General features: G+C 44.9%; 1 protein-coding gene across 1 annotated transcript; it reads right to left on the bottom strand.

Moving 5' to 3' along the window:
- Nucleotides 1–360: 360 nt before the first annotated feature.
- LOC146181798 (polyadenylate-binding protein-interacting protein 1-like) lies at nt 361–25508 on the bottom strand. The gene is made up of 10 exons (XM_084576796.1): nt 25158–25508; nt 23917–24047; nt 19056–19226; nt 18122–18234; nt 15357–15465; nt 13456–13578; nt 9087–9205; nt 8476–8578; nt 1637–1746; nt 361–881 (listed from the first exon to the last, which is right to left on the bottom strand). Exons 1-10 carry the CDS (start codon nt 25309–25311, stop codon nt 788–790), a joined length of 1227 nt encoding a protein of 408 aa, XP_084432922.1. The 5' UTR covers nt 25312–25508; the 3' UTR covers nt 361–787.
- Between the last annotated feature and the right edge of the window lie 128 nt (nt 25509–25636).

Raw genomic sequence — 25636 nt, 5'->3', positions numbered from 1 at the left:
CTCAAACCAGCTGCGCCTACCGCCAGCGCCTTTCGCACGGCGCGTGGGCCTGGCACCGCAAACAGTTAACTGTCTGCGTTGTTTTGTGGCAAGTCGACAAGACTGGCGCCACAGTTGGCTGTAGAAGTGATACATTTACATGACTTTTTTTCGCTCACAGTCAGCTGGAGCTAACTGGCTTCCTTGCTGTGCACGTAGACAGATGCAACTCTCGCCAGCGTACTTCACTTTCACATGCATATTCCCACTACACAAATCATGCTTGAATGAGAAAATAATGTGTTAGCATGCATAAATCAAAACTTTTTTTTTCAACACCATTTTCGACTCGAAGCATGCAAACACATGTAACCAAAGGCATCCTGCAAAATGACTTGTTTTTATTAATGGAGAATCCTCGTTCAAAAATCCGCACTTTGTGCATCAATAATGTACAAGGTTGCTTCTGCATTACATTCAAATGGCCTGAATCGTGTCATGACACCAGTGACGTGGCCCATGGTGACAGAGAGAAAAAGTAAAGTGAAAGAAATAAAGCAAACTTGAGGTAACTGAAAAAGGCCCAACCCGGCCTATTTAAAAAATATGAAAGCGCAAAGTTTCACCACACTGTTCCCCCCTCCAAATTCACTCAAACATAAGGAGAACAAGGAAAAAAAAAAAAAAATGAACACTTAAGAAAACACTGGGTACTACTGTCCTCCCCCACACTTTCCCCATCTTCGCAATTCTCGGCCAGCCCACCCTGGTCCCCTCCCCCTTGCCCCTTGCAGACATGGAGAGTGCTTCATTGTCCGGACTCCTTGAGGAATTCTTCGTAGGCTGCCGCGATTTCATCATCCATGTCGTCATTGCAGCAGTTGTTGGAGTATCTGCTTCCACTAAAAGGGAGATTATAACAAAAAAAAAAAAAAATTAAGGCTGCAGAAACGATAAATCCAGCCAGAGATAAAACCCACTACACCAAGTTTTACAACACTACGGTGCTACTCCACAGCTATTCTAGATAGAAGTGTAGCTGCCAAGGGCTGATTGTGACTGGTGCCTATTCAACTTCCTTCTTTCATTACATCTCAAGTCACGAATCTCATAAACCTGAGCAAAAACATGCCATCACTATCTTCTTTGATCACTACAGTGTACAGCCACCTATCAATGATACAAGTGTTAATTGTTGGGCTAGTTGGTGATCAGTCTTAAAATGTATCTTGCTTAGCGCAAAAGGACAGGACACACAGTAAGAAGACATGTACATTACACGCGCTTTGGAATTTATCAATGATAAATTTCCAAAATGCTGTTTCTGCTGCTCTCAACCAAATGAGATAAAAACCTCTCAGCTATCTTTGCAGCTGACTTGCATAAAGAAAACCTACACACATTGTGCATACACAGATAAGTATGAGGAAAGAAAAAGTGCTCCGGACAGTCATTTGTTTGGTTTAGGTTTATGGGGTTTAACGTTCCAAAGCGACCCCTTTCTGGATACAGTGGGCACTACCTAAACGCACATGAATCGTTCAAAAAAAAAAAAAAAAAAAAGAGAAAGTGTGATGAAGAAGAGTGACTGTTTTGCAATGCTTGAGTAGCCAAGGCACACTCCACCACAAAGCGAGAGCTAAAAGCAGACACTCACTCAGACATGTTGAGGTGCCCCATCTGTTCTGTGAGGAGGAGCTCATGGAAAAACCTCTCCTCTTCATTGGATACTGGAACACCGTCGGGGCCGCACGTAATGGGAAGGCTCTGCAGAGTGAGAGACAAAGGCAGCAAACATTAGTCAAGTCAACATGTAAATCATGGTTTTCCACTCCATGGTAATAAAAAGGAACGCAGTAAAAAGACAGGTGGTTCAATATATATATGGGACAAAGTGCAAAGGCTTTTCCTTCGTACAGCCACTGGATAGCTTGCGTATCGCACCATGCTGAGGTAGTGTTCGGGCTCTGGACTCAAACTAAATTGGGCTCTGGTGCCTTGTATGGTCCGTGTCCCTCCCCGTTTTAGACGCCTTTTATCACTGGCATTGAAAACAATATTCTTGGCCTAAATATCGCATCAAGGCTGCAAGAAATTCAATTCACCAGTTTTCCAGCAGAAGACTGCAATAGTGGATTTTTAACACAAGTTCACAAGGCATTTTTACATGCTATTTAAGTTGTTGTTTTAGAATCAACTCTCTAGAGTTCACAGAATGGCTTCAACCCACGAAATAGACACCCCCCCCCCCCCCCCCCCTCATTACACTGGTACTAGTGCCGAAATCTGCCCAAACTGCAGAAAATGGCAGAAGCTATGCTGCAAAGCCATCTTTCCTGGAAAGTGTGTTGCCGTGTTCACTAGTGAGTGTAAAATGCGTAACATTTGCAAGATTAATTGTCCTGAGCTCGTTTCAAACAGAGAACTGCGTGCTAGCTAAAGTACACTTCTCGGAAAAACAAAATCAAGAAAACTGGTGAATTCACAATACTATACACATTGTGCACAAAGTGTCCTAAAGGGTTGAAAAAGAAAATGCAGTTATGCATTGGAACTTGTAACCTGCAATAGGCAACAGTAAACGGCTGCGGCAAACCACTAAAGGACAAAAAAAAAAATACCGTTATGAAATGAAACAGACCCAAATTTAAATGTGCATGCCTATTTTAATTTGTGCGCACTCTGGATCCACTGGCCTCAGTAGGCCACAACACCTCATACTGATCTTGTCCAATGCTCACTAAGAATTTGCACAATTGCATGCTATTAACAAAATTGCCTCTGTTCGGTTTACCGGGTTTGACGCTCCAAACCAGATCAGACTGGTTATATACACAGTGTTAGGGCACCACATAAAACAACTCAAGCAGTTAAAAGTCTCAGCTGTTTTTGGTGCAGCCTACCTATGGGGGAAAAAAGCTATGTTTAGTTAAGAATTGGTTGCCTGATAACTGCGACACAAATATTCCTCTCAGATCCAAAAAAGAGGAGTCCAATGAGTATGATAAAAACAGCGAAGCCTTTAAAAGCAAACTCAGAATGACGTCTCAATCACAGCTGGGTACTCAGGAGTGAGAACATTCCCAGACATTAAAAAGAAATTTGTAGATTCTCCTAATATTGAGCTCAATCAATGGCATAGTACACTTGATTTATTGAAGAATATTACTGAACAACATTTATACCCGAAAATTTGTGCAGAAAACTGTTTGGCAGTATTAATCTCAACATTGATGTCAGAGTGATGGCTGCTACAATGGCCTAGGTAGTTTAAGTCTGAGGGCTTCCATAAAAAGTTCTTTTTAAAATATTTCCGATGTTTTAAATTTTACGTAATAACACGTACAGCTTGCTCTGCAGAAAGGCCGCTGTAGAAGGTGATGGGAAAAAAGGATGGATACTTGAGCTCTGCCTTAAAGGGACACTAAAGAGAAAAATGAAGTGGGTTTGCATCAATAGAATGCCAGTTCCTGGTTACAAAAAAGCCACTCTTACTGAAAACAGAGCTGTGATAAGGTAGTGAAGAGGAAGAACAGGAATACAGGCATCGCCGCCACAGCCGAAACGGCCGAGGCTTGCAACTACAAATCACGTGACGCGCAAGGGATCCCGGAGGATGACAAATGCGAATTACGTTGACCTTCTGAATGCAGTAGTCTGTTTTGTCTCGAATATGATAACATGCTTTTATCACACAAAAACGAAGGCGAAAAGACGAAAAGAAAACGTAAATGTTGCAAGGCAAATATAAAAATATACTCATTTCGTCTGCTTGTCGGTAGATGCTGCTAGTCTCTCAGCTAACACGGCACTACAGGCGTCCACTTCAGTTTCAGTTATGCTCCGGCTCAGGCACTTCGTGCGTGCTCGGATAGTTTGGTTTGGGCCTACCACGCCTGAAATACGAGCTCGGAGCAGCAGATGCCCCTACCCTAAGTGCGAATCGAATGAAGATCATGACTCTGCACACACCTGCGAAATAGAAATATTCTCCGCTCCCCGCGCGCTAGCAATCACAGCAATCCCGGAGTATCCTCTTGCGTCATAGTGTGCGTCATCCTACCCTACTATGTAATAGGAGAAAACAGTTTGAACTCGACCGGCGGGAACAAAAAAAAACCTCAACTTCTTATCGCAATATCTCAGCAACAATTTGATTTTTTGCTGCCGGATATGCGGTGACAGTGTTACCAAATGCCATTTCTTAGATTTTGATAGCATATTTGGGGGTCTTTAGTGTCCCTTTAAAGTTAAGTGTACAGAGTGACAGTGATGGTTCCCGCTTGCCGGCTCACCCTCACGGTTCTTTGCGGAATGAAACGTGGTTATCGATGATGTCGTTAGTGGCAGTATAAGCGAGCGACAAGACAAAGCAAAGCATCGGGTCAAAAAAGGAGGAAGCACCACACGCCCACACTTCACGAGGAACGTAAAACAGAAGAAAAAAGCCAAGCACAAAAGCAAAATAAGAATACTCAACTTTGAAGAAAAGGCATGTTACGCCTTTCGATGACTCTCCCCCATGCCAGGGTGCAAGGAGAGGAGGAGGAGCAAGCAGGGAGGAAGAAGGAGGTGCGAGGGAGGAAGAGAAAAAGAAAAATGCAAAAAACCCCCAAGAGGCACAAAAGAGTGCGAGGGGGGGAAGGAGCTGCGGTTTCGCAGCTCTTATCTCAGGCAAAATTCTGCAAAGAAGCAAGAAGAAAGAGAGCGTGCACAGACAGCGTAAAGCAGCAGTGCTATTTTGCATTCAAGACTAGGGATGAGTGGGATAGACAGGAATGCTGGCCATGACAAAAATGCGAAATGCGCTCGCAATCAGGACTTTCGGTACACACTAAAGAAGTAATCATACCACCACTCAACGTCATGTTAGGGTCTTCCACTAAACATGTTAAGCGCTATGAAAAAAAAAAGAAAAAAAAAAAAAAAGAAAAGAAAAGAAGAAGTGTTCATTGTAAAATGGCTTTCTGCAAAAGAAATATTTCCAGATTGTTACCCTTCACGAATTTCTGAGACAATAAAACACGAAACCAAAGGATCCTAAAAGTACAGCGCAGTGCAATTTCATCGGAATCGTTTTGGAAAATTCTCACACCTCAACCAAAGGCTCGTTTGCAATGAAACCGCGCAAAAGGCTTGCTTGTTGTTGGTACTTTTGTTGCGTGGTAAGTTCGGTAATGGTGCTTACCTGGTTTGGTCACACATGATGAGACAGAGCACAAAAGATGCTAATGCCACATTTTCGGCAGAGGGCAAAGGTGGCCATCTATCATCGCTACAAGAACACGCCACAGCTGTCTCGCCGCTTCAGCATCGCAAAGCTTTCCTCTAGTGATGACAGATGGCGCCCCCATTGCCTTTGCCAGTAACAGGACGTTGCTGCATTTCACTCCCTCTATCTCGTCACAGACGGTCTGGTTTTGGATCATGCACAGCCAAACCACATAAGCAACTTACTATGCAACAAAGGGACAACAATGTGCAAGCCTTGTGCGCATTTCATTGCAAAAGGTCCTCCAGTTAGGGCGGGAGAATTTTCCAAAACTGTTCAGATAAAGCTGGAGAACGCTGCACAGGGTTGTCTAATCTTAAGCCGAACATGCGAGCTATGCTCTTCAGTGCCAGCGCATTTGCTATAGTTGCAAAACTGAAGTAGTAGAAGTGAAGAAGTAGTAGTAGTGAAGTAGCAGAAGTGCCACTAGCAATTTCCTCTTCACCTATGAGTTTTTTTAAATGCACGGTCAGGCCGGACGCACCGGCACTTCAAAGAGCATGGCCATGTGCCTGCGTGTTCGTCAAGCTCTGCACATCGTCTTGAGAGATGCTTCAAGTATTCATACCTTCCTTATGTTCGTAAACTCCTCACTGTTCTAAGTACATGTGCACACAACTGCGCTTCGCACGACTGTTAATGCACTTTAGACTCTCCCTGTAACCTTCTTCCTCTTGCAGTCTCGCAACCGAGCCCCATTGCTATTACACTGCGCCTCCCTCTCAACCTCCTCTTCCTCACAACACTAGGCAACAGAGAGTTCAAAGTTCAAGTGCCTCAGTGCTACCCTGCTTTTCTGCTCTTCATAGCCTGCTCATCACCTACACATTAAGAGTCATTGAAGGTCTCACGCCATTTTCCTGAGCGCAAGTGCTTCAGTGCTATCATGCCGCTCCTGTCAAGCGTGCTGCCAAGATCTACTGCGCTTTTCCTCCCTGTAGCCTCCAACTCACTGCAAAAAATCATTAACACGACCGAGCATGACCATCATAGTGCTACCATGCCTTTACTTGCTGGTTTCCACCACGAAACGGCACACCACTGGTTTTTCCTGACATTAAACAGACCCCATTGTTAGAGAGAGAGAGAGAGAAAAAAAGAAAAAAAAAAAAGAAAAAAAAAAAAAACAAAGCAAAGTGAGCTCACGAGGTAAACAACAGAGTCGCGTAGAGTCCCATAATGCCATGGGATGTGGATTTGCGGAAAAGTGTTTTTTCCGGTAAGGCAGAAAATTGGGTGAGTTGGTGTTCGTTGATTAAACTTGGAAACCATCTTCTTCCTCTCATTCTACCTGGATCTTTAACACACAGGAGAGATACATGGGACGATCGCTGGACATTAAAAGTTGTTTCTTCCGGCCGGTTAGTACTGGCTCCCCCAGATGGAGCAAGCATGTCCCCTCATGCTTCTACGTTTTTTTCATTGGTCTCCTACGGTGAATTGCACAAAATTTTACTTTTGTGAAATCGCACCCTGTGAACTTCTGTCCTTGACTGCATGCGTGGAGATACAAATAAGCAAGAAGATGAGCATGCAAAGATGGGCTAAATGTGCAGCATTTCAGCAAAACGAATGTGCCCTGGGGCAGTACACTGCAGGCCTCTCGAGCTAGCATTCCTGTCTATCCCACTCCGTCAGGCAAGAGAAACAAAATATGCAACAAAGAGAAGGACAGAGAAAAGAAAGTATGAAAAACAACACAAAATGTGCATATAAGAGGACTTCACAACAACACAAAATGCTCATCTAAGAGGACTTCAAAAATGCAGCGCTTCACTTTCCTGTTTAACTAAGATAAACCAAATGAACACACCTGTCCACATTAGAAGCTTGCCTGCAAGTGCTGCGTGCAGTAGTAGAACCAGTTGCAACACAAGTGTTTAGTTTTGTAGAGCGCAAGTGACTAAGGCTGTTTATCTATAACAGCATAGACAGCATGAGCAGGGATAGTAAACACCATCCAGGCACCACAGCTTACTCTCAAAGTGAACTTTAATAAACAGTGCATTTTTAAATATGAAAGCTTTTCTTTCCTTACCTGGAACATGAGACCGGGAACAGCGCAAAGCGAAAAGCGCAGAAGAGCAAAAGCAGCTAGGCAAGTACGTAAGCGGAACCCCTTGGCCAATAAGAGGCAGCAAGGTTGACAAATGTCAAGACAATGAAGTTTAGTGCAACGAGGCAGCCTTATACGGTCAACACTCCATAATTCAAACTCAAGGGGGGAGGGTGCTGAAAAAATTTGTTCAGAAAATGTGTAATTAGGATTCACAGCAAATTATTTGCATGCTTATAAAAATAACAGAAAAGAAAAGGTTGATATAAGTGGCCTTCAATAACACCTTTACTCAGCCACAGGAGAGAGGACTAACAGGGCACAGCTGGTAAAATGAAAAAAAGTGATCATTCACTCTATTCCTGCGGTACTTCAAAATTTAAGAGTACCTCTCTTTACGCACTAAGAGCAGCAAAGAACATTAGCAAACGGGAGGACATAAGAAATGGTGCTGGCAGAACTCTCAATTTTCCAAAACTAGCTCGTAGGGCTGGATTAAAAAAACAGAGGAGTTGTTCCAGGTAACAATTAAGGCGACTGTATAGCCTGGGGGAGCAGGGGTAGAGGAACGAATGAAGATACACTAAGCCTTATAAGCGCAGTGACCTTGCTAAAAAAGAACTGCAAATGACATCAAACACTCAAAGCTGCCAGTTCACCTAAATACCGGCTTCACAGCCATGACCTGACCAGGAGAGTGCAGTTACATAAACCTGCAGAGTCAAAGAAAGGTTAAGCAACAACAAAGTAAACCATGCATAAAAAAAAAAAGAAGAAAAAATCTGGTGTAATCAGCGGCCGTGCAGCATGCATTGCTAGGCATCTTTTCTCTCACATCTACACCTTAACCAAAAAGTGATACGGCTTATTAGTTCCAAATAATACGATTAACTAAAATACATGCATAGCCCGACTTGACTGCAACCACCTACAAACTGAAACCGAGCAATGCAACTGGAATTGCAAATAGAGAAGGTATTAGAAGAATGCCTCTGCGCAGGCACATTAAAAACCACCCGTGCTTCAGAAAGTGCCGCAAATAAAAAGAATCAGGACAGTCAACGACAAAAGGGCAGTGGCAACGACAAGGCAGGGCCCTTCAGGTCTTGAAAGCCTACTGAGAGGCTGGAGCTGGTTGGGATCACGATGCTGAAAAAAGTTGGCTCACGTCTTCGCCTGGGCCAGCCGACGGGGAGCTTGAAGATGACGAAGAGCGGCCCCAGTTCATCTCGCGGAGCTCAAGGACATTCCGGACCATCAATGCCGCGGTCCTGCAGCACCCAAACAGATAAGAAGACCGGGGAAGCATATTTTCTGATGCAGCAACGACAGAGACGCAAAGTGCACAAAAAAATATGTCTACAATCTTCCAATGTGACCGAACCAAATGGGCCAATGGCAATTAAAAGCAGGCGGAAGAGCTTGTCGGCTAGTTCACAGGCTACTCCTAGATTGCAGCAGGGTAGCCTTTATGCAGCAGGTTAGCCAAATCAGAGCAGAAGTTAGCCTGCAAAGCAGTAATGTGTTCTTTGTTTAGTGGCACGTGTCATCTTTGTCAAGAGTAACTGGATAATGGGGCTGGCTTCTGAGCCGTACAATAGAGCCCTTATGAAAGCTGAAGACTAAAAGGCCTTGAAAAATGTTAGTTTTGGTTAGGAAGTACACACTAAGAGGAGACTGCAGTGATCTTTAGAGCCTAGCTTTTCCTCCCAGTTTGTGGAGCAACTTTTCAAACGCGCATCGAAGTGAAGATCAACAAGAAGGCAGTACGACACTTACGGATCGACGTCCTTCTTTAGAGAGATCTCGCGGAGCTTATCAAACACGCTGTCAAGGGCGCTACTGTCGGCTGAAGCCGACCCAACTTTTTCGTAGTCCTCCAGGCAGGCACCAGTGAGCTGGTAGGAAAAAGGAAGGGGAGGCAAGGAAATAAAATATATACAGAAAGGAAAGCATGTAGTCAAAAATATTTAGCTAGAGTTCAAAAGTTTTAATAACAGGCATTAACCCAGTGTTTGATGCACGATAGCCCTCTTTGATAATGAGACTTCGAGAGTGAAGGTAACTATCCCACATTCAGCATCCATGGGTCAGAGGTGATACCAGTCGAAATGAGGCCACAAAGACCAAGGATGCATGACTAAGCTCAGCGTAGCGCAAATACAAAAACAGAATAGCAAAAAAACAATTAAACAGTGAAAAACAAATTAAACTGCCTTGCAGCTTCAATATCATGCTTGAAAACGGTCCCGTTCTGCATTCCCAAACTAGGGTGCCAGACCACAAGAAAAATAATCTTTCAAACTAGACAAGCTGTTTGTTGACGCAGGTTCCTGCACTAATTATAGTTTAGAGTCTTGTTTATATAGATCACACGGGGCAGCAAAAAATGTATCACAAAAAAAGCAAATCCATGAACAAAAGCACGAGATAGAGATTCACGCAAATCAGTGCATACTGCGTGACTGGAGATCATGTGTCAGCTATGTGCATGCCGTACTTAGTTTTCAGATAAACACAACACAATAAGTAGCAAAGACTACAATAAAATTGTAGTATCCATAATAAGAATGTATCCCCATTTTAAACTCTCAAATAACTATTAGACATAGCATTCTCCCATCTTATACGTCCATTGCATGTTATGCCCCATTATTCTCTGCAGTATTCTATGTATCTCTATGTATTGTTTTTTACGCTTTGTCTTCATTATTTTGCTGCAGTTAAAACCTGCAATGAAATATTGTAATGGGCTGATGAACAGCTCATGGACCTAACAGTGAAAAACGTATCCGTGCACATTCTTTGATTTTTGAAAACAAAGCCTCATGGACAACAAGTTGGACCCCATGTTAGGAATTAACAAAGTAAACAATGCTAGTATGATGGCCAAAAAGGCATGGCCAGCAGGCAGTGGCAGCGTGAAAGGTGTGCAATTCAATCTAACCCAGTGATGAGCCACCCTTAATACTGCAGTCAAACCTGGATATATCGAACTCGAAGGGGATCGCGAAATAGTTTGATATATTGATAATTCGATATACAGAAATCGGCTTGTGACGGCACTTACGATGCGAAAAAACGATATCGTATTTGTCGCAAAATCAACCCACTCCCATAATGAACCCATCCTCCACTTTTGCGCCCGAGAAGTTGGAAAAAAAAAAGTGTTAAGGCCAGCTCGCTCACATGCAACCGATTGAGCGAAGAATTTCCAACTTGTTGGAACTGCGTCCCTCTCGCCGCTCGAGCCCACCGCGGCAGCTCGAAACAAGGTTTCTGTGTCTCCACAGCAGAAATCGCGAGCGTTTTGGCTTGATGTCGATGGCGCGCGCCATTCCGTTTCGGTTGTCTCATCCACAGCTCATTTCTTGGCAACGTGCCAAGATTCTGCGCAACGATAATGTCACGGTGCGCGCTTTCATATTTTGATAGCTCCTGCGGTGGCGAGCAGCGAACTTGGCAGAGTGCCTGTGATGGCTTGATTGCAGAAGCCTGGTCCGATTTATCACGCCGGGCTTGGGGCGGGCCTAGTCCACTGCTACAAAATCATTGGAAGGCACGATAGCTAAATGCTGTTTGAAGAGAAAAACTGCTAAAAGCCAGTGTCATGATCGAAGCTTACTGCGTGCTTTCGTTGGTTCATACATGCAAGAATAAATGACTTAAAAAAAAAAAAAAAAAAAAAAAAAAGAAACTGCCGTTTCTCAACATCAGCAGCCACCATATCTTACGCTATGCCGTGCGTACAGCACAACGATAAGAATAAACGACTCTTGGAAAAAAAAAAGAGAGAGAGAGAGAGAGAGAGATCTGCCGCTTCTTAAAGGAACAGAACACTGCAATTTAGATCTCGAATTTTTTTCCGCCGCAATGGAAAGATTGATGTCTAAAATGTTCGATTCCATAGCGGTTTTAGTAGAAACCCTGTAGAAAATGTTTACAGAGAATTTCTATCAGTGCATGCACCCGTTTTTATGTAGTCCGATGCTGGAAACCAAGAGCAGCGACGGCGATGACAACTGGCGGTCGACAAAAGAAGCGGATTGAAAGCAAATATGAATTTCATTCGCCAGACAGTAATTAGATATTTTTTGCGTAGAGAAGCGTCCAGACAGGTTTCCACACTGAAGTCTATTACGGCAGAATAACGTGCGTCTCGTCGCCGAAAGTTTTAATGGACCCTATCATCGCTTCATTCACGAAATTCCAAACATTGTGGCATCATCTAGTGGCAAAAGCTGAAAGCATGCCTCTCTCTGTGCGAAAGGAGAAATAGTTTTTATTTAATGATGCACTGGAGAGATCGCAAAATATACTACGTTATGACAAGTACTCCTAGAAGAAAAAAGAACAGTGTGCACTTACGAAAACCAGCGATATTTTGCTGAGATGTAGTCACATGGGGTACCACACCGAAAGTATGTAATAGAGTTTCTCCGCTAGATAGCGCCTCAGTTGTTTTTATGTGATTTTCAATGGCAAATTAAAATTGTAAAGCCTTTTTTTCTTTGATATTGTAGTGCTTGATCTGTACTATATGAGGCAAGATCTTTTCATCTCCACCATAATCTCATGACATTTTGGTCAGTGTTCTGTCCCTTTAACGTCCGCAGGTGCCACAGCCATGTCAGCCACCACGCGCAGAGGGTTCGCAAAACACGATGGAGAAAGCGTCCGACATTCTGTCTGAAAATGGGCTGAGCTTGCTTAGCACATGCGCAGCGCGTGCTACTGCGAACGAAGGCCGGGAGAGAGGAAGGAGAGAGATAGTTCGACAAAAGAATAAGCACACCCTTGCGCTTCGCTCTATCGCGTTTTTCCCCTCTCGTTCCCACCGGTTCTCTCTGGTTCATTCACGCACATGGCTTGCAAATGTCACGTGCTGGCGCGCGGGAAACGATAACCGCAGATGCGAGCGCCTTTGGGGAATGGCCGTAGTGCTGCCCTAGACTAGCCGTCGCCGAACTGTCCCCTCTCATTCCTTCTGCGCGAGGCTTGAAAACGTCATGCGGCAAACGGCTGAGGGTGATGCGATCGCCTTTGAGGAAGGCACACTTTCCAGTGCGTGGGGCAGAGTTCGATATATTGAACGACCAGTGAAATTGAGTTCGATATATGACGTAGCTTTCCTATACTTTTTCATGGAATTTTCAAGGGGATATTCCGCGAGTTCGATATAACCAAAATTCGATATATCCGGGTTCGACTGTATTATGAAGTATAAGTGGGGTAGTATCACTGCTAGTTGAGCGCTGGCAAAGAGCTTTTAACCAAACTGCAATACAGAGGAAAGACACACAAACAAGAAATTGCACATGCAGACTTGAAAATGGAAAGACATTGGACCGACAATACCCGAGGGGTGTTAACATTTAATAAAAGATGACTTGTTTCCTCAAAGTGATCTGACTCAGTCTGACGAGGCCCTGCTTGCATTTAATTAAAAGCTCCCCACTTATTGTTGCCATTAGCATGCTGAGCAGCTGCATTGCAAATGTTAAAGAAGTAATTTTGGCAATGGTCCGCATCACTGCCCCAAGAGGACAGGAGAATTTGATTACAAGCATTCCGTATAAAAAAGATGAGGCAAGGATACAGTGTTACAGCCTGTGACCGACCAGGCCTAACTACCTGCATCTTTATAACAGTTTCAATTAGTTCGCTCATTTTTTTTTTTCCACTAAGAAGGAACCAGTGCTAAAAGCTGCACTGAACAGCTTGATGAGAGCCCCAGCACCTGGGAAAATGCGGTACCGGAACAGCACCGAACGCCAAGAAGCATTTACAAAAAGTTCCAACGTCGAAACACACTATACAATGCAACAAACAAATGAAAACTATTTTGCATGGGACCAGAAAAGCAACACCCCCATCATACTGAAAGACAACGTTCCTTACAAGAACGTATTTCCGCAACAGAAATGCTTAATGGACTTTTCAGATTGATGACCCAGGTCAAAACATTTCATTGTCAATCTATTTAACAAAAAAAAAAAGGCTAAGTACAACATAGAGATTGCATATCGTAGTGTCGCACAGAAAGATTTTCCTGCAGTTTTGCAAAAGGTATTTTGACATTAATGGTTATAATCAATCTGTATCGATCTAGCTGTGAGGCAACAAGCAGTGGCAGTCTGTGGCTCACCTTCAGCACCTGGATAGTACACTTGATGTTTTCCTTGGTCAGGGACTGCAGCAGAACGTGCATCATGTTGGGAATGCAGGCTGCCAGGTGCTTCACCTTGTAAGAGTGGTCTTCCCGCAGGAACTGGGGAAGGAAACGCCAAACCCCCAATAGAGAGAGAGTTCTTGAGCCAGTCGCCAACCCAGACTCCCACCCCGCATCTCCCTGTGAGGTAAGCCGGGCCACTGTTGTGCACGCGTCCATTAAGTAGATGTGGTTTCATTTCGCACACATCCAGTAAAACACACGGGTCCATTAAATAGATGTGGCTTCATTTCGTACACATACAGTAATACACGCGGGTCCGTTAAGTCAATGGGGCTTCATTTTGCACGCATGCAGTAAAACCTTGATAATTTGAAATCCTGAAAAATTCAAAGATCTTCTGCAGTCATTTGCTTTGTAACGTGAATATGAGTGATAATTCGAAGCTGCAGCCTGCACCAGCCCAGACAATTCGGTATGGGGTGCTATGCGAAAACGTCAGATCCCAATTTCCCCGCGAAACAAAGATGGCGCTTGATAAGCTGCAAGTGCCCTAGCCACAGAGCTCCCAGCAAGAAAGCGTCCCTCCGTGGTCAAACTCACGGACTGCCGAAGCGCATGCCTGCACGGGAGAGGCGTGCTCCATTGCAAATGTAGCTGTCAAGGTGTCATAGAGTGTTAAAAACCTTTAAAAGAATTGCATGCAGACAGCGCTGCAGGGTCGTGAAAATACACAGCAATGTAAGAAATGGGACAAAAACACCAGAAGCAAAGCCTACCGGGCCGCTGCTTCCACATCCTTTATAAGTTGTTGCTTTAATTTATGTGCATGTAGGGATGCCATCTTGTCAGAAAACTACAAAACAAAGTACAGCGGTGTGCGCAAAGCACAGGATAGGCATTGTGCACATCTCGCTCTTGCAATAAAATTTTCAGCAAGGTCAGATTTATAGCTGTGCTCGGTTAAATGTAACATTTACCGCAGTCTCAAATTAACGAGGTTTTACTGCATGCATATATTAGACATTTACAGCTTAAAGAAGGTGCACTGAAAAGAATTTTGAAGGAGACTTTTTAACTGCAGGAACTAAAAGAGCACAGGCGTATTTTTATTGCCGTTGGCTTTATTTATGACTACTTAGTCTGCGACTAAATGTGTTCATTCATGGAAACGGGGAAAAAAAAAACGAAGCAAAAACTAAATTTTATAGAGCGCTCTTTAGTGCACTTTTCAGCTTTGTCGACCAGCATGAATGTTTTCACAACTGGCATGAATGCTTTTTGGCAGCATTAACGAATGCTGCTGAGATAATTGGCAACTCATTGTTGTGAAATGAAAACAGCACAAGAAACAAGAGACAGAAAACACAACACATACAATGAGGCACTGTCTAGCAAGTGAATGCATTTATTGCACAAGCGTACTAAACACACATGAGGAAGGCATGTGTATGCACACACACACACACACACATACACAAGAAAAAGAAAAACGACAATGACAATAACATCACTAAAGCAATAACACCATCGGTCATCAATCATGGATCAGGACAGAATTGCTGATGTTATTTTGCAAGGAAGCAGCATGTGTCAGCAAACGTGCAGTTTCTTAATCTCTCAACAATGTAACCTATCTTATCTTAATTCATGATTGATAGCCCTTAGTGTTATATCTGACCTTTCTTTTCTTTTTTTTTTCCTATGCAAGTACATGACTTCCCTGCACATGTTTAATGCCAATGCCCTCAAGCAACGATTCATTTCCACTTTGAATAAACAGAGAAAATTCGGTTAGGAAGTAGTAAGCCCACAGCCCAAGAATTCCGTTAACAAAGGAAGGAAAGACAGAAAGGAAGGCGCTCGCCACTACTCACCACTATCTGCGAGAAGAGCTCAGCAATGAAGAGGAGTAGCCCACGTAGGTAGGCATCATCAAAATCCCCCGACCCCAAGTCACTCCGCTTGACGCACTCTTTGTGGCACCTGGCGAATAAAAAAAGAGAAAAGGAAAATTAAGCAGGCACAGTAAGGATCGCCTCCGTGAATGAATGTGAAAGCTGGCTTGTGAGATGAGCTGCTGCAACGCCTGCTCTCCACACTCTCTCCTCTGGCGAGCGCTCACCATGTAACTGGTACCGCGATTCCCTCTGTACATTCTTTCCGCTTCTTTGACGGCAGCATCTGTGCTAGGTCCCGTGGTGTTGTGAGGTATTAAGACACACAATTACAGCTACCATAGTCATCAAATGAAATGTGAACTGCGGAGCACGTACAAAATAGTCCAGTTCAGGCAGTCTGCCTGTCATCAGAGATAGGCATGCCGTATTCACTTGAATGTAACAAATTTTTTTCATGATTTTTTTTCGCTCTCAAAGTCTACCCTCGCGTCTTAATATAATACTGCGATTCGGTTGGCTAAAGCAGCGCTGGGATGCAGCCATATTGAATCCGCTACCACTCGGTTTCCGCAGTTTTACGATATTATGTTGGCAACATGGGTACCAGGGAAGCCAAATCAGCCAAATCCATCCAATAAATGTCGAGCTTTCTTTTTGTGGGTTAAAAATCATGTTGTCCCTTTGATCACGTGCTTGTCGCATCTTCCGCAGTGGATTAGAGTGGTTGCTTCTGTTGTTATTGCATTTTGCACGATGCCAACGCACTGTGCATGGTATGACGCTCACCTCAAAAAGACTATTGAGAAAGCAGAAGGAAACTGAAATTCTGTGGCAGCTCGATGGCTAGATATTACTAATCTACCTTGCATGGGTGGCGAATGCAGCGGGAGGCGATTTTTAAGGCCGCAAAGCCTTCCGAATCGTCTGGGAGGACAAGGAAGACTGGGTTTCCGGGCCTCCGACGACGAATGAGCGTTTTTGATTAGACTGCAATGGACATAATGCCTATTAAAAGTACTTTTTCAAGCGCTTATCTCACGTCACATTCGTGATTTATTTTTTTCCCACTGGGCAGCATGGAAATTTGCCCCTCACGTTACATTCGCGGTCGCGTTACATTCAAGTAAATACGGTACTCTTCCCGTTCGCAAGAGTTTTGCTCGTGTTTTTTTTTACGCTTGTTTTCCCGTTCTCCTACTGGAACACTTCATTCTTTGCAGAGATGGCGACTTGCACAGTACGGTTTCGCTATCGTTACAGCCCGCATAGGTCAAGCAAACGCTCATGGCTCGCAGGCTTACAGCACTCAGAGTTTGCTTCTGTAATTGCCGTGTTATCAGCATCTGGCTGCAATGCGGATTGCAGCTGTTTTGCGGGAAATCCAAGAAGAGGTTCACGACGTTTACGACCGCACAAAGTCACTATCGTTCGCATTATTTATACTTGAAACCAAACATGCTCTGAAGCTTGTACTTTCTCAGCAAGAATAGAAAAAAATATGTAATCACAGATATTTCCAAGGACTTGAGAGACACACTCGGGCAGGCCTTGCAGAGGCATCCAAGTGCGTTCAGTGGAAAACGTTCTGGCTTATGATGTGTCGGTACTTGGTGAAATCACCTCCAGCGGCAAAACAGTTGCCATTTGTGGATTTCTTTTTTTTTTCTTTGTTGTGGATTTCATGGCAATTCACCGTCAGAAAACTAGCGGCTCAGGAAAGGTCACGCTGGACACTGACCACAACCTGACATATTTTTTTTTTGTTTCACTGTTCGTATCGCAGCCAGGCGCTGATAACATGGCTACGATGGAAGCAAAACCAAAAGTGTTCCAGACCAGGGAGCTAAGAGAGAGAGCGCATGACCTGCGCGGGCCGCAGCCGCCAGCAAGACTGCGCGGTGCAAGTCGGCATCTCTGCAAAGATTGAATGTGGCGCTTCAGTGGCAGAATGAGAAAACGAACATAAAATAAAACAAGCAAAACTATCACAAACCGAATGAGCGTGCCTGTCTCTGATGATGACCAGGAGACTGTCTGAGCTGGACCTCTTTCAACACACTCCACATTTCCCATTTCATTTGACGCCAATAGCAGTACATAGGTCGTCGGTTCAAATCTCTATTGCAAACTACCCTATAACTTGACTAGCAGATTGCATGCTAAATGGGAAGCGAAATGATATGACACCACCCATTATGCTGCCTTGAAGAACAGTTGCATCCCAATTTCTAATTTTGTTAAAACTATAAATGAGCGTATTAAGTTAGCCGTAAATAGAATCAAATGAATAATTAAACAAAATAAAGCCCAGTGATACGTACCACAGACATCAACAACCATTAAGTATAGCGGCGTCTTTGGTTGCTTTATTTTCTGTTCTGAATGCATTTTAAAAGTGACGCAAGCAAGATTAGAGCACAAATAACTGTCTGTATGATGCTGTGGCAGCCATAAAAAGACATGGTCATAAAAATAAAATAATCATAAAGACACTTGATACAGATACCGCTTAGTAGCAACAAAAGGACGCCACCATCCACTGAAACCAGACTTTCTTGATCAATTTAAAATAAAAATTCTTGGTTAAACCGAGAGTTCCTTCCTTGATACCGACACCAAGCGGTGAGATCTACCAGAACCAGGGAGGTTATACCAGAACATGCCAATATATTCACAGTCAGGCCGAGTAGCATAGCTACAGTCTTGAATGCACAGCAGACTTGCAGAGATTGTTCACTCACCGGTCGAGGAGCAAGTTTGTGAAATCCTCCTCCACGCCTCGAATGTGAAGGTTACTTCCCAAGTGGTTGCACAGGCGTGCCCCGCTATACCTAAAGTTGGCTTCCTTCAGGCCCTGCGCTCAAGGAAGGGGAAGAAAAAAAGAAACAACCAGAAAGGATCACGTAAGTATGGTGCACCCCCCCCCTCCCCCCTGCCACTAAATTCACCCTACATTCAAGCGGCTTTGAAGAGGGTCAAAGGGTTTATAGGGTCAAACGTCCCAAAGTGACTCGGCTATGAGAGATGCCGTAGTGGAGGGCTCTGGAAATTTATACCACCTCGGGTCCTTTAACGTGCACTGACATCGCACAGCACACACGCACGTTGCTTTTTGCCTCCATCGAAAAGCGGCCGCTGCAGCCGGGATTCGATCCCGCATCCTTGGGCACAGCAGTTGAACGCCCTAACCACTGCGCCACCACGGTGGGGCGCGGTTATAAAGAGGCTCTAGACAAGAGGGCACACTTCGATCTGCTGCTGTAACGAAAACTCAACCCGCCCTACTCTAACATTCTTATTGGCCCGGCCTTCTCAGTTTACAGAAATTTAAGGAGGACTTTTGCCGAGCCAAAAAAACACAGCTTTGACGAAATATTTTCGAACGCCCTTCAGAGGTTTCGCAAAGCTTGTTGGCACTGGCTTGACGAATCAAAATAGAGAACAGAAAAATATTACAATCAGCCAGGATATAAATTAAGAAGGATGTTAAAAAAATAACGCCCCTCATTTTCTTATTGCTTATTCAAAATTGTGTTATGTAAAAAGCGAACTCAGAACAACAGTCGCCAGTTCCCTCCCAGCTGAAGTTTAGGCCCAGGGAGGCAGCAAAATACAAATGGGCCTTCAAGGATCTTGCCTGTGCTCGCAACAACGGGCCTGGAAAGCAACACTGACCTGCTGGAAGATGGTGTCGACGACCTGAGACAGGCCGCTTGCATCCGTAATTCCACTCAGTATGCTGGTCACATCCTCGATTTTGGAGTCAAACTCCGCAGGACACAGCGTTACGTCATCAATGAAGCTCATGAGCTCCAGCATTGCATACTGGTTGGCATCCTGTGACTGCTGCTCAGTTGAAAACGAGAAATGAAAGAGAAAAATACAAAACAAATAAAGTGAGCAAGCACAAAAATCCCGCTTCGTACGGCAGCACAGCAGAACCACGCTCCAGTAAGTTGCTTGGACTAACAAGGATCTTTACTAATCATTCATTAGTTGATGGTGATAGCATGGCTCTGAGCATGCTGACTTGTAATTTGGCTACTAACTAAGCATGCAGTGCTGGTTTAAAGAAACCCTTAGATATACTTTATTCCTGCTCTTACCATTATACCAGCCCTCTATATACGCCAATGATATACTTTCAGTCCCCACATTTTACGTTACCCTGTTTTCGATTTTGTCCAAGTCCCGACGAAGTAGTACCACATGATCCCAGTACCATTTGACAGCTAACATTGAGGAGTCCTCACTGCTCTCTTGAAGTCTTCCCCCTCTTAACAGGCTGCATCACCTTCTTTCCACACTCACTTTTCTTTCCCCCAAGCGTGCCTCATGGGCTGGAGCCTCGTTGTTAAGTCATCTCAAATAATAATAACTGGTTCACAGGAAGGGAAAGGCTAGTACCTGTCACATTTGTTTCTGTGGACACCTGAACCGCCTCGTAAGGGAAGGGAGGAAGGTGGGATAAAAAACGGAAAGAGAGAAAGGGGTGCAGTAGTTGAGGGCTCTGGAGTAATTTTGAAAACCTTGGGATCTTTAATGTGCGCTGACATCGAACAGCACATGGTCACCTCCTCTGCCTCCTCTTCATCCGTGTGCTGTTGTGCTGTGCGATGTCGGCGCACATTAAAGATCCCCAGGTGGTCGAAATTACTCCGCAGCCCTCCACTACAGCTCCTCTCTCTTTCCACTTTCACTCCCACCTTCCTCACTAATCATTTTATTGTCTAAAGTGAATATCCATTTGGCTTCGACTGTCGCCTTTGCAATTATGTTGCTACCAAGTCGTCTGTGGCTTCGAGATGTCATGAATCTATGCTTGTCCAAGTGTCGTCATTCCGCGAGAAGTCTGCTGGCATGGCCAGATGCCGTCAACTATCTAATGGCTTTATCTTTTACTACAAAAGGAATAAAAAAAAACTCTTATATGAGAGAGGAAACTAAACCGCAGCTTAACTTTACTACGGCAGGTTTCTAGTATACTACAAGGCTGGACAAAAACTACAGCTCCTAGATCGAAAGCGAAAATTGCGGGAGTGTTCAGTACAGAGAATACAAGAATAATGTACTATGTAGTAGACAGCTAGGCTAAGGCTGATGATCACGATTCTGCGTTAATAGTGAGAACGGTAGCTTCACAAAACAAGTGCAAGGACTAGTGTATTTACATTACACATAATAGGCCAAGGATCCATTTCCCAAGCATTTCTTTAACAGATGAAGAGAAAGCTTGTATTCATTGGAAGATTGTTGGGCATCTTATTTGACCACATGTGCACTTAGTTACGAGAACCCTTCGTAGAACCTTTTATTTTTCTGTTCCTGCCCCGCCGGGGTGGTGCAGTGGTAAGACGCCCGACTACTGCCCGGAGTTCCCGAGTTCGAACCCGACCACTGCGGCTGCGTTTCGATGGAGGCGAAACGAAGTGGCGTCCATGTGCTGTGCGATGTCAGCGCACGTTAAAGATCCCCAGGTGGTCGAAATTACTACGTAGCCCTCCACTACGGCTCCCCTTTCTCTCTTTCCACTTTCACTCCCACCTTCATCCCTTCCCTTACGGCGCAGTTCAGGTGTCCACATAGCAAGTGTGACAGATCCTGCGCCTTTCCCTTCCTGTGAACCAACTATTATTATTTTTCTGTTCCATAAATTCTGCAATTTGCACTCCCTTTACTTTTTGAAAAGCCCGTAGCCAGCAGCAGAAATTTACAGAGCATGGTCGCAGTGAAAAAGAGATTTCACTGCGCTTGAAATGCCTGAAAGCATGACGAGACATGCCTGCTTCATCCATTGGCATCAATTTTATGCATAGTGATCGCAATGCGATGCTACGATAATGTTTTTTAATAATCACGTTCACCCCAACAAACATTTTGAGCCAACCATACCAACAGGAGGTATTCATGCAATGTCACTGCCCAGCCTGAGCACCACACTGTGGCGAAGGGGGGAGGGCGCACTTGGCGGTATTTCCAGAGGCACTTTTCTACCATCCATATTAGAATTCCCACTTTCCATTACAATAGGACCTTCCTGCAAGTATGCGAGTGAGCAGCCTTGTTCAGAGTGCGCCAAAATCTGGCCACGGCCCTAGACATAGCCACCGATAGGACATGCATAGTAAATACAGGAGTGTCCTCCTTATCAGTCCTATGGCATGTCCCCACTTCAGGATTTAGCTACCCGCTGTAAGGGCAGTTGCCATGCTGGCAGCTTTTGAATCCAGGCGGCACTGATGGCTGGCCACACGTCTGTGCCCTGTGTTCAAGAACAGACCGCATTTTATTCACATGCAAAGTCTCAAATTTGCTGTGAGCACGAGTGTGGTGATACAGCATTATGAAGTTTTGTATGTCACCACAGTTACGGCACAAAATAATTGGATAATGCTTTACCGTCCCCCCCCCTGTCTGGTCACACCAAACTGCAAAAACTGAAACTATAAAAAAAGCTACTCAGCGCTGTGGGAAAAAGGCACTTTGAATAAGCTACACATACAAGACTAAACTTATCACTCACAAAAAAATCTCCGAGAGCACTGCAGGATCCGAAAAGAAATGTAAGACTGGTTTAAGCAGCAGCTATAAGGTGTTCAATTTCAGATAGTTTTAAGCGGCCCATTGTCATTTCACATGCTCACAGACTATCACTCGCATTCGCTTGACCGGACACTTCGTTTTATGTTTGATAATGCGGCAGCCGCAGCCGGTACAGCAACATGGCGGGAGTTGAAAGCCCGAAGCATGCATCAACAGGACCAAGAAACAGGCCGCTCCAGTATTTTCATCGGACGCTTATCTCGAGCCAGGCAGCCAATGTTAACTGGCGTTGGATTGTTTCTCTGTGTCCCAGCAACATGCTCTAGACAAGGTGGCTCACTTCTGTACAGCGAGATGATGCAAGCTTCACTCGCATCCTGTGTGTTGTAGGTAAAGGTACAGCCTTGTTAAACTCTGGCGAAAGGTTTCCAGAACAGATGGCTTGCTTTACAGCTGAGCAACAGGGAGTTCAAGGCGTCCGTAAAGTTCTAAGTATCCGCGGAGAGAAGAGCGAGGAGATGCCTCACTTTTTAGTCTCAGGGGAAAAATTTTATATGGCGCCTTACCTCAGTGAGGCAAGCCTTAAGAATGGCGCTCCCTCTTTTGGCCAAGTTTTAACATCCTAAATAAGAAGCATGGTGAGGTGCATAAAGAAATAGTGAGGCGTACTTTAAACAAATGATAAGGACGATCACGATACTGCCTAATACAAAATTTGAGCATAGCTATTTGTTTTTGTGATACATTGAGGCAAAGAATTTGAGAAATGCTTGTATGTATGTATGCATGTGCAGTTATAAAGCGCTATCTTTCTCACAAGCCAATGAGTATTTCTCAGAGGAGAGCGAGTGTAAAGCTCGTGACTCTTCTTTCTCATCTCCAGAGAAATTCTCCTTGGCGTGCAACTCTTGCTCGGTTACACCGGCAATGGCACCAATGGTGACACAGCTCAATCACCAAATGGGTGCATAAGAGCTACGCTCTAAGATTCACCGAAGGAGGGGGCTTCGCTCTTAAGACATCTTCACTGAGGTAAGGAGCCTTCTAAAGTTTGGCCCTTAAAGGGTTGCACTAAGAGTGGCCCGAAGACTTGACTAAGACCATACACACCGTGCACTGCTACTGAGCTAACGCGAACACGCAAGCAAGTACAGAACTGTGTCAACTGAAAGAGCTTGCATAACAAGTAACCATGTACGGTAATGCACATCTTTACTGTCAAGACTTCAAAATTTTAAATATTCCCACCGCAAACAATGATTAGATTGTGAAGAAACTGCGCACGGAGCTTGCACATGACGATAAGCTTCACCTGGCAGCAAGTTTGACTATTGTACTTGGCAGTTTTGGCCACGTGTGATGTAAACGTATTATCGCCTGCGCTACGATCAAACAAAAAAACATCAACACCAGGCTGCCGCCAAAGAGCTGCGGTGGAACCATCTGTTGTTTGCAAAAAGAAAAAATGCACCAGGACGAAAAAGGCGCCGAGGCAGCACTGCATGGCTTGTGAGTCTCCTGCAGACGACAGATGGTGCACTCACTGCCCTTTGGCGGCGTCCCGGCATTCACAGTTTTTAGTTCCTTGATCTTGGAACAGACGACTATGTGTTTGTATGATGCATGGCCAAACAATGCAACTACCAATGTCGAATTTACAAGATAAAAGCTACTGCAATGTTCAAGCTCCAGGCGTAGTTTCGCAGCAAATGAGCGAGAGGCCGAGGCGGGGGAATTTTTCAGTCTTCACGACAAAAATGCCCAATACTGCATAACGAATAATGCATGGATTATTTGTTGTCGGATGTGAGATTAAAGCAACCAGAAAACATCAAGGAATTGTTTCACAATACTTAGCAGCATAATCTGGCTAGATTCCACTACACTTGGCTCTGTTTGCACTGCACGCGGTCCACACAGAGGTAGCCGTGTGACAGAGCACATACACACAACACAAAGCTGACAGATGTCAATAATTAATGTGGAAACTCACAGGTGAAGGTGGGTACGGTGGACATGGCTCGACAACTTCCTGTGGCAGAGGGACTCGGAAGTGCCTCGGCACAAACACGGGAGCTTCAGGAGACAGAGTACTCTTGAGCACGAAGGATGGCATGCCTTGCTCTGCAATCAGTATGCAATGCGAGTCAACGTGTGAGAGGTGGTCGCTCTTCGGTGCGCATTTGCAGCGGCATCGAGTATGTAAATCCATGAACCAGTTAGGATTCCTTATAAACCCGAACTTCACGTAATTTAAGCAAATTTTCAATTTTCTCAGAGTTAGAATTACTCAACCTTATCTCGTCACGCTGAATAAGAGATCAGATTCTTCATGAAACTGAATCTAGTCATTGCGGCGACTGATATGTTCGATACAGCAGAAGATTCGCGAAGCGCCACCGGAACCTGCGCGACAACGTTGCGGGGTTAAGTTCTGTGGATAATCTCCGGAAACTAACAAAAACCAGAGACGGTACATACGGCTCATATTGTGCAAGTTCTCTCAGGTACCAGACGAGGTGACAAGTGACACGAACGACTCAGAAATGGCGAATGCACGCGCACGGGCCGGCGGATGCACGCGCACGAGCTGGCGACGGGACAAACGTCGTTCGAACCACAGTAGGTCGTGGTTCGAACACTATCCAATTTCTCGCAGCTGGTACGTGCACATATTGCGCAACTGCTTGCAGGTAGGAAAGCGGAAACAGGCTTATTACTGTGGAGACCGAGTAGCCGCACCGGCGGCAGTAGCAAGCATGCTAAAAACGTTGTTTCGCCGTTGTAGACTAGCGCGCGCTTGTGTTCGAACAACGTGCAGTCTGGAACCAGAACGGCGATATAAAGGAAAGTCGGGCTGACGCGCTTTTATCTGTCGCAGCCAATTTGCGCAACGAAGCCTCCTGAATTACGCCGAGAGCTAATCGGCACGACCAGTTCTGGCTAAGGAGCCCTGCGAAACAAACGGGTCGCTAGCGAACACTCACGGCGCCTTCGCAGCGGGGTCCTTAAAAAATTCACCGCCGAGTCTAGGAATCGCACTCACAGTCAAAGTCGCGGGATGGTCTAATGCGAACGTCAAACCAGTACTGCAACCGTTAGATCGTTCCACATCGAAGCATCAGCCAGGATTACAACGTCTGTTCCCTCCTCCCCTCAACTAGCGGCGTGAAAGAACCGGTCAAATCTGCGACAACGTGACCCCCCCGGGGCAAAACAAACGTCGGCGCCGACCTGACAGCTTGTTGTCGTGTTGAGAAGTCGCACCGTCAGAGCGGTCTGTTGACGCTTGTCCGGCGCTTCGTGTTTGCCTCAGCGGTGTGACCGCTGGTCCAGAAGCGACGCCGCTGGCTTTCGTTGGCGAAGAAGCATTCCCACTTGAATCCATGCTAAACACCGCCTCAGAGCTAGGCGGGCAGGCACACTTCCCTTCTAGCACTGGATTCCAACGTGGAACAACCTAGCACTGGCGATGGCAAGCATTAGCTTGTTGTTCACTCGGGTTCTAGGGTGATGCGACGTGCGCGTCGGATTCGCCGCTGCTCGCTGCCGCTGCTAGTAAACGAAAAGCAAAACTACCAAAAAGGCAGACAAAGCGCGTCATTTTGATCCAACATAGATGAACTAACTTCTTCAAACAATTTACTGTTTAAAACACTTTAATCACTCATGTTTTTTAATACTCATTTATAGCATTATTATAAGTTAATAAA

This window comes from Amblyomma maculatum, chromosome 8, assembly GCF_055883805.1.
Source record: "Amblyomma maculatum isolate TAMU_Amacu chromosome 8, ASM5588380v1, whole genome shotgun sequence".
In the NCBI taxonomy this organism is placed as follows: Eukaryota; Metazoa; Arthropoda; class Arachnida; order Ixodida; family Ixodidae; genus Amblyomma; species Amblyomma maculatum.
The sequence above is the reverse complement of the archived record's forward strand: the minus strand, read 5'-3'. Positions and strand labels throughout refer to the sequence as shown.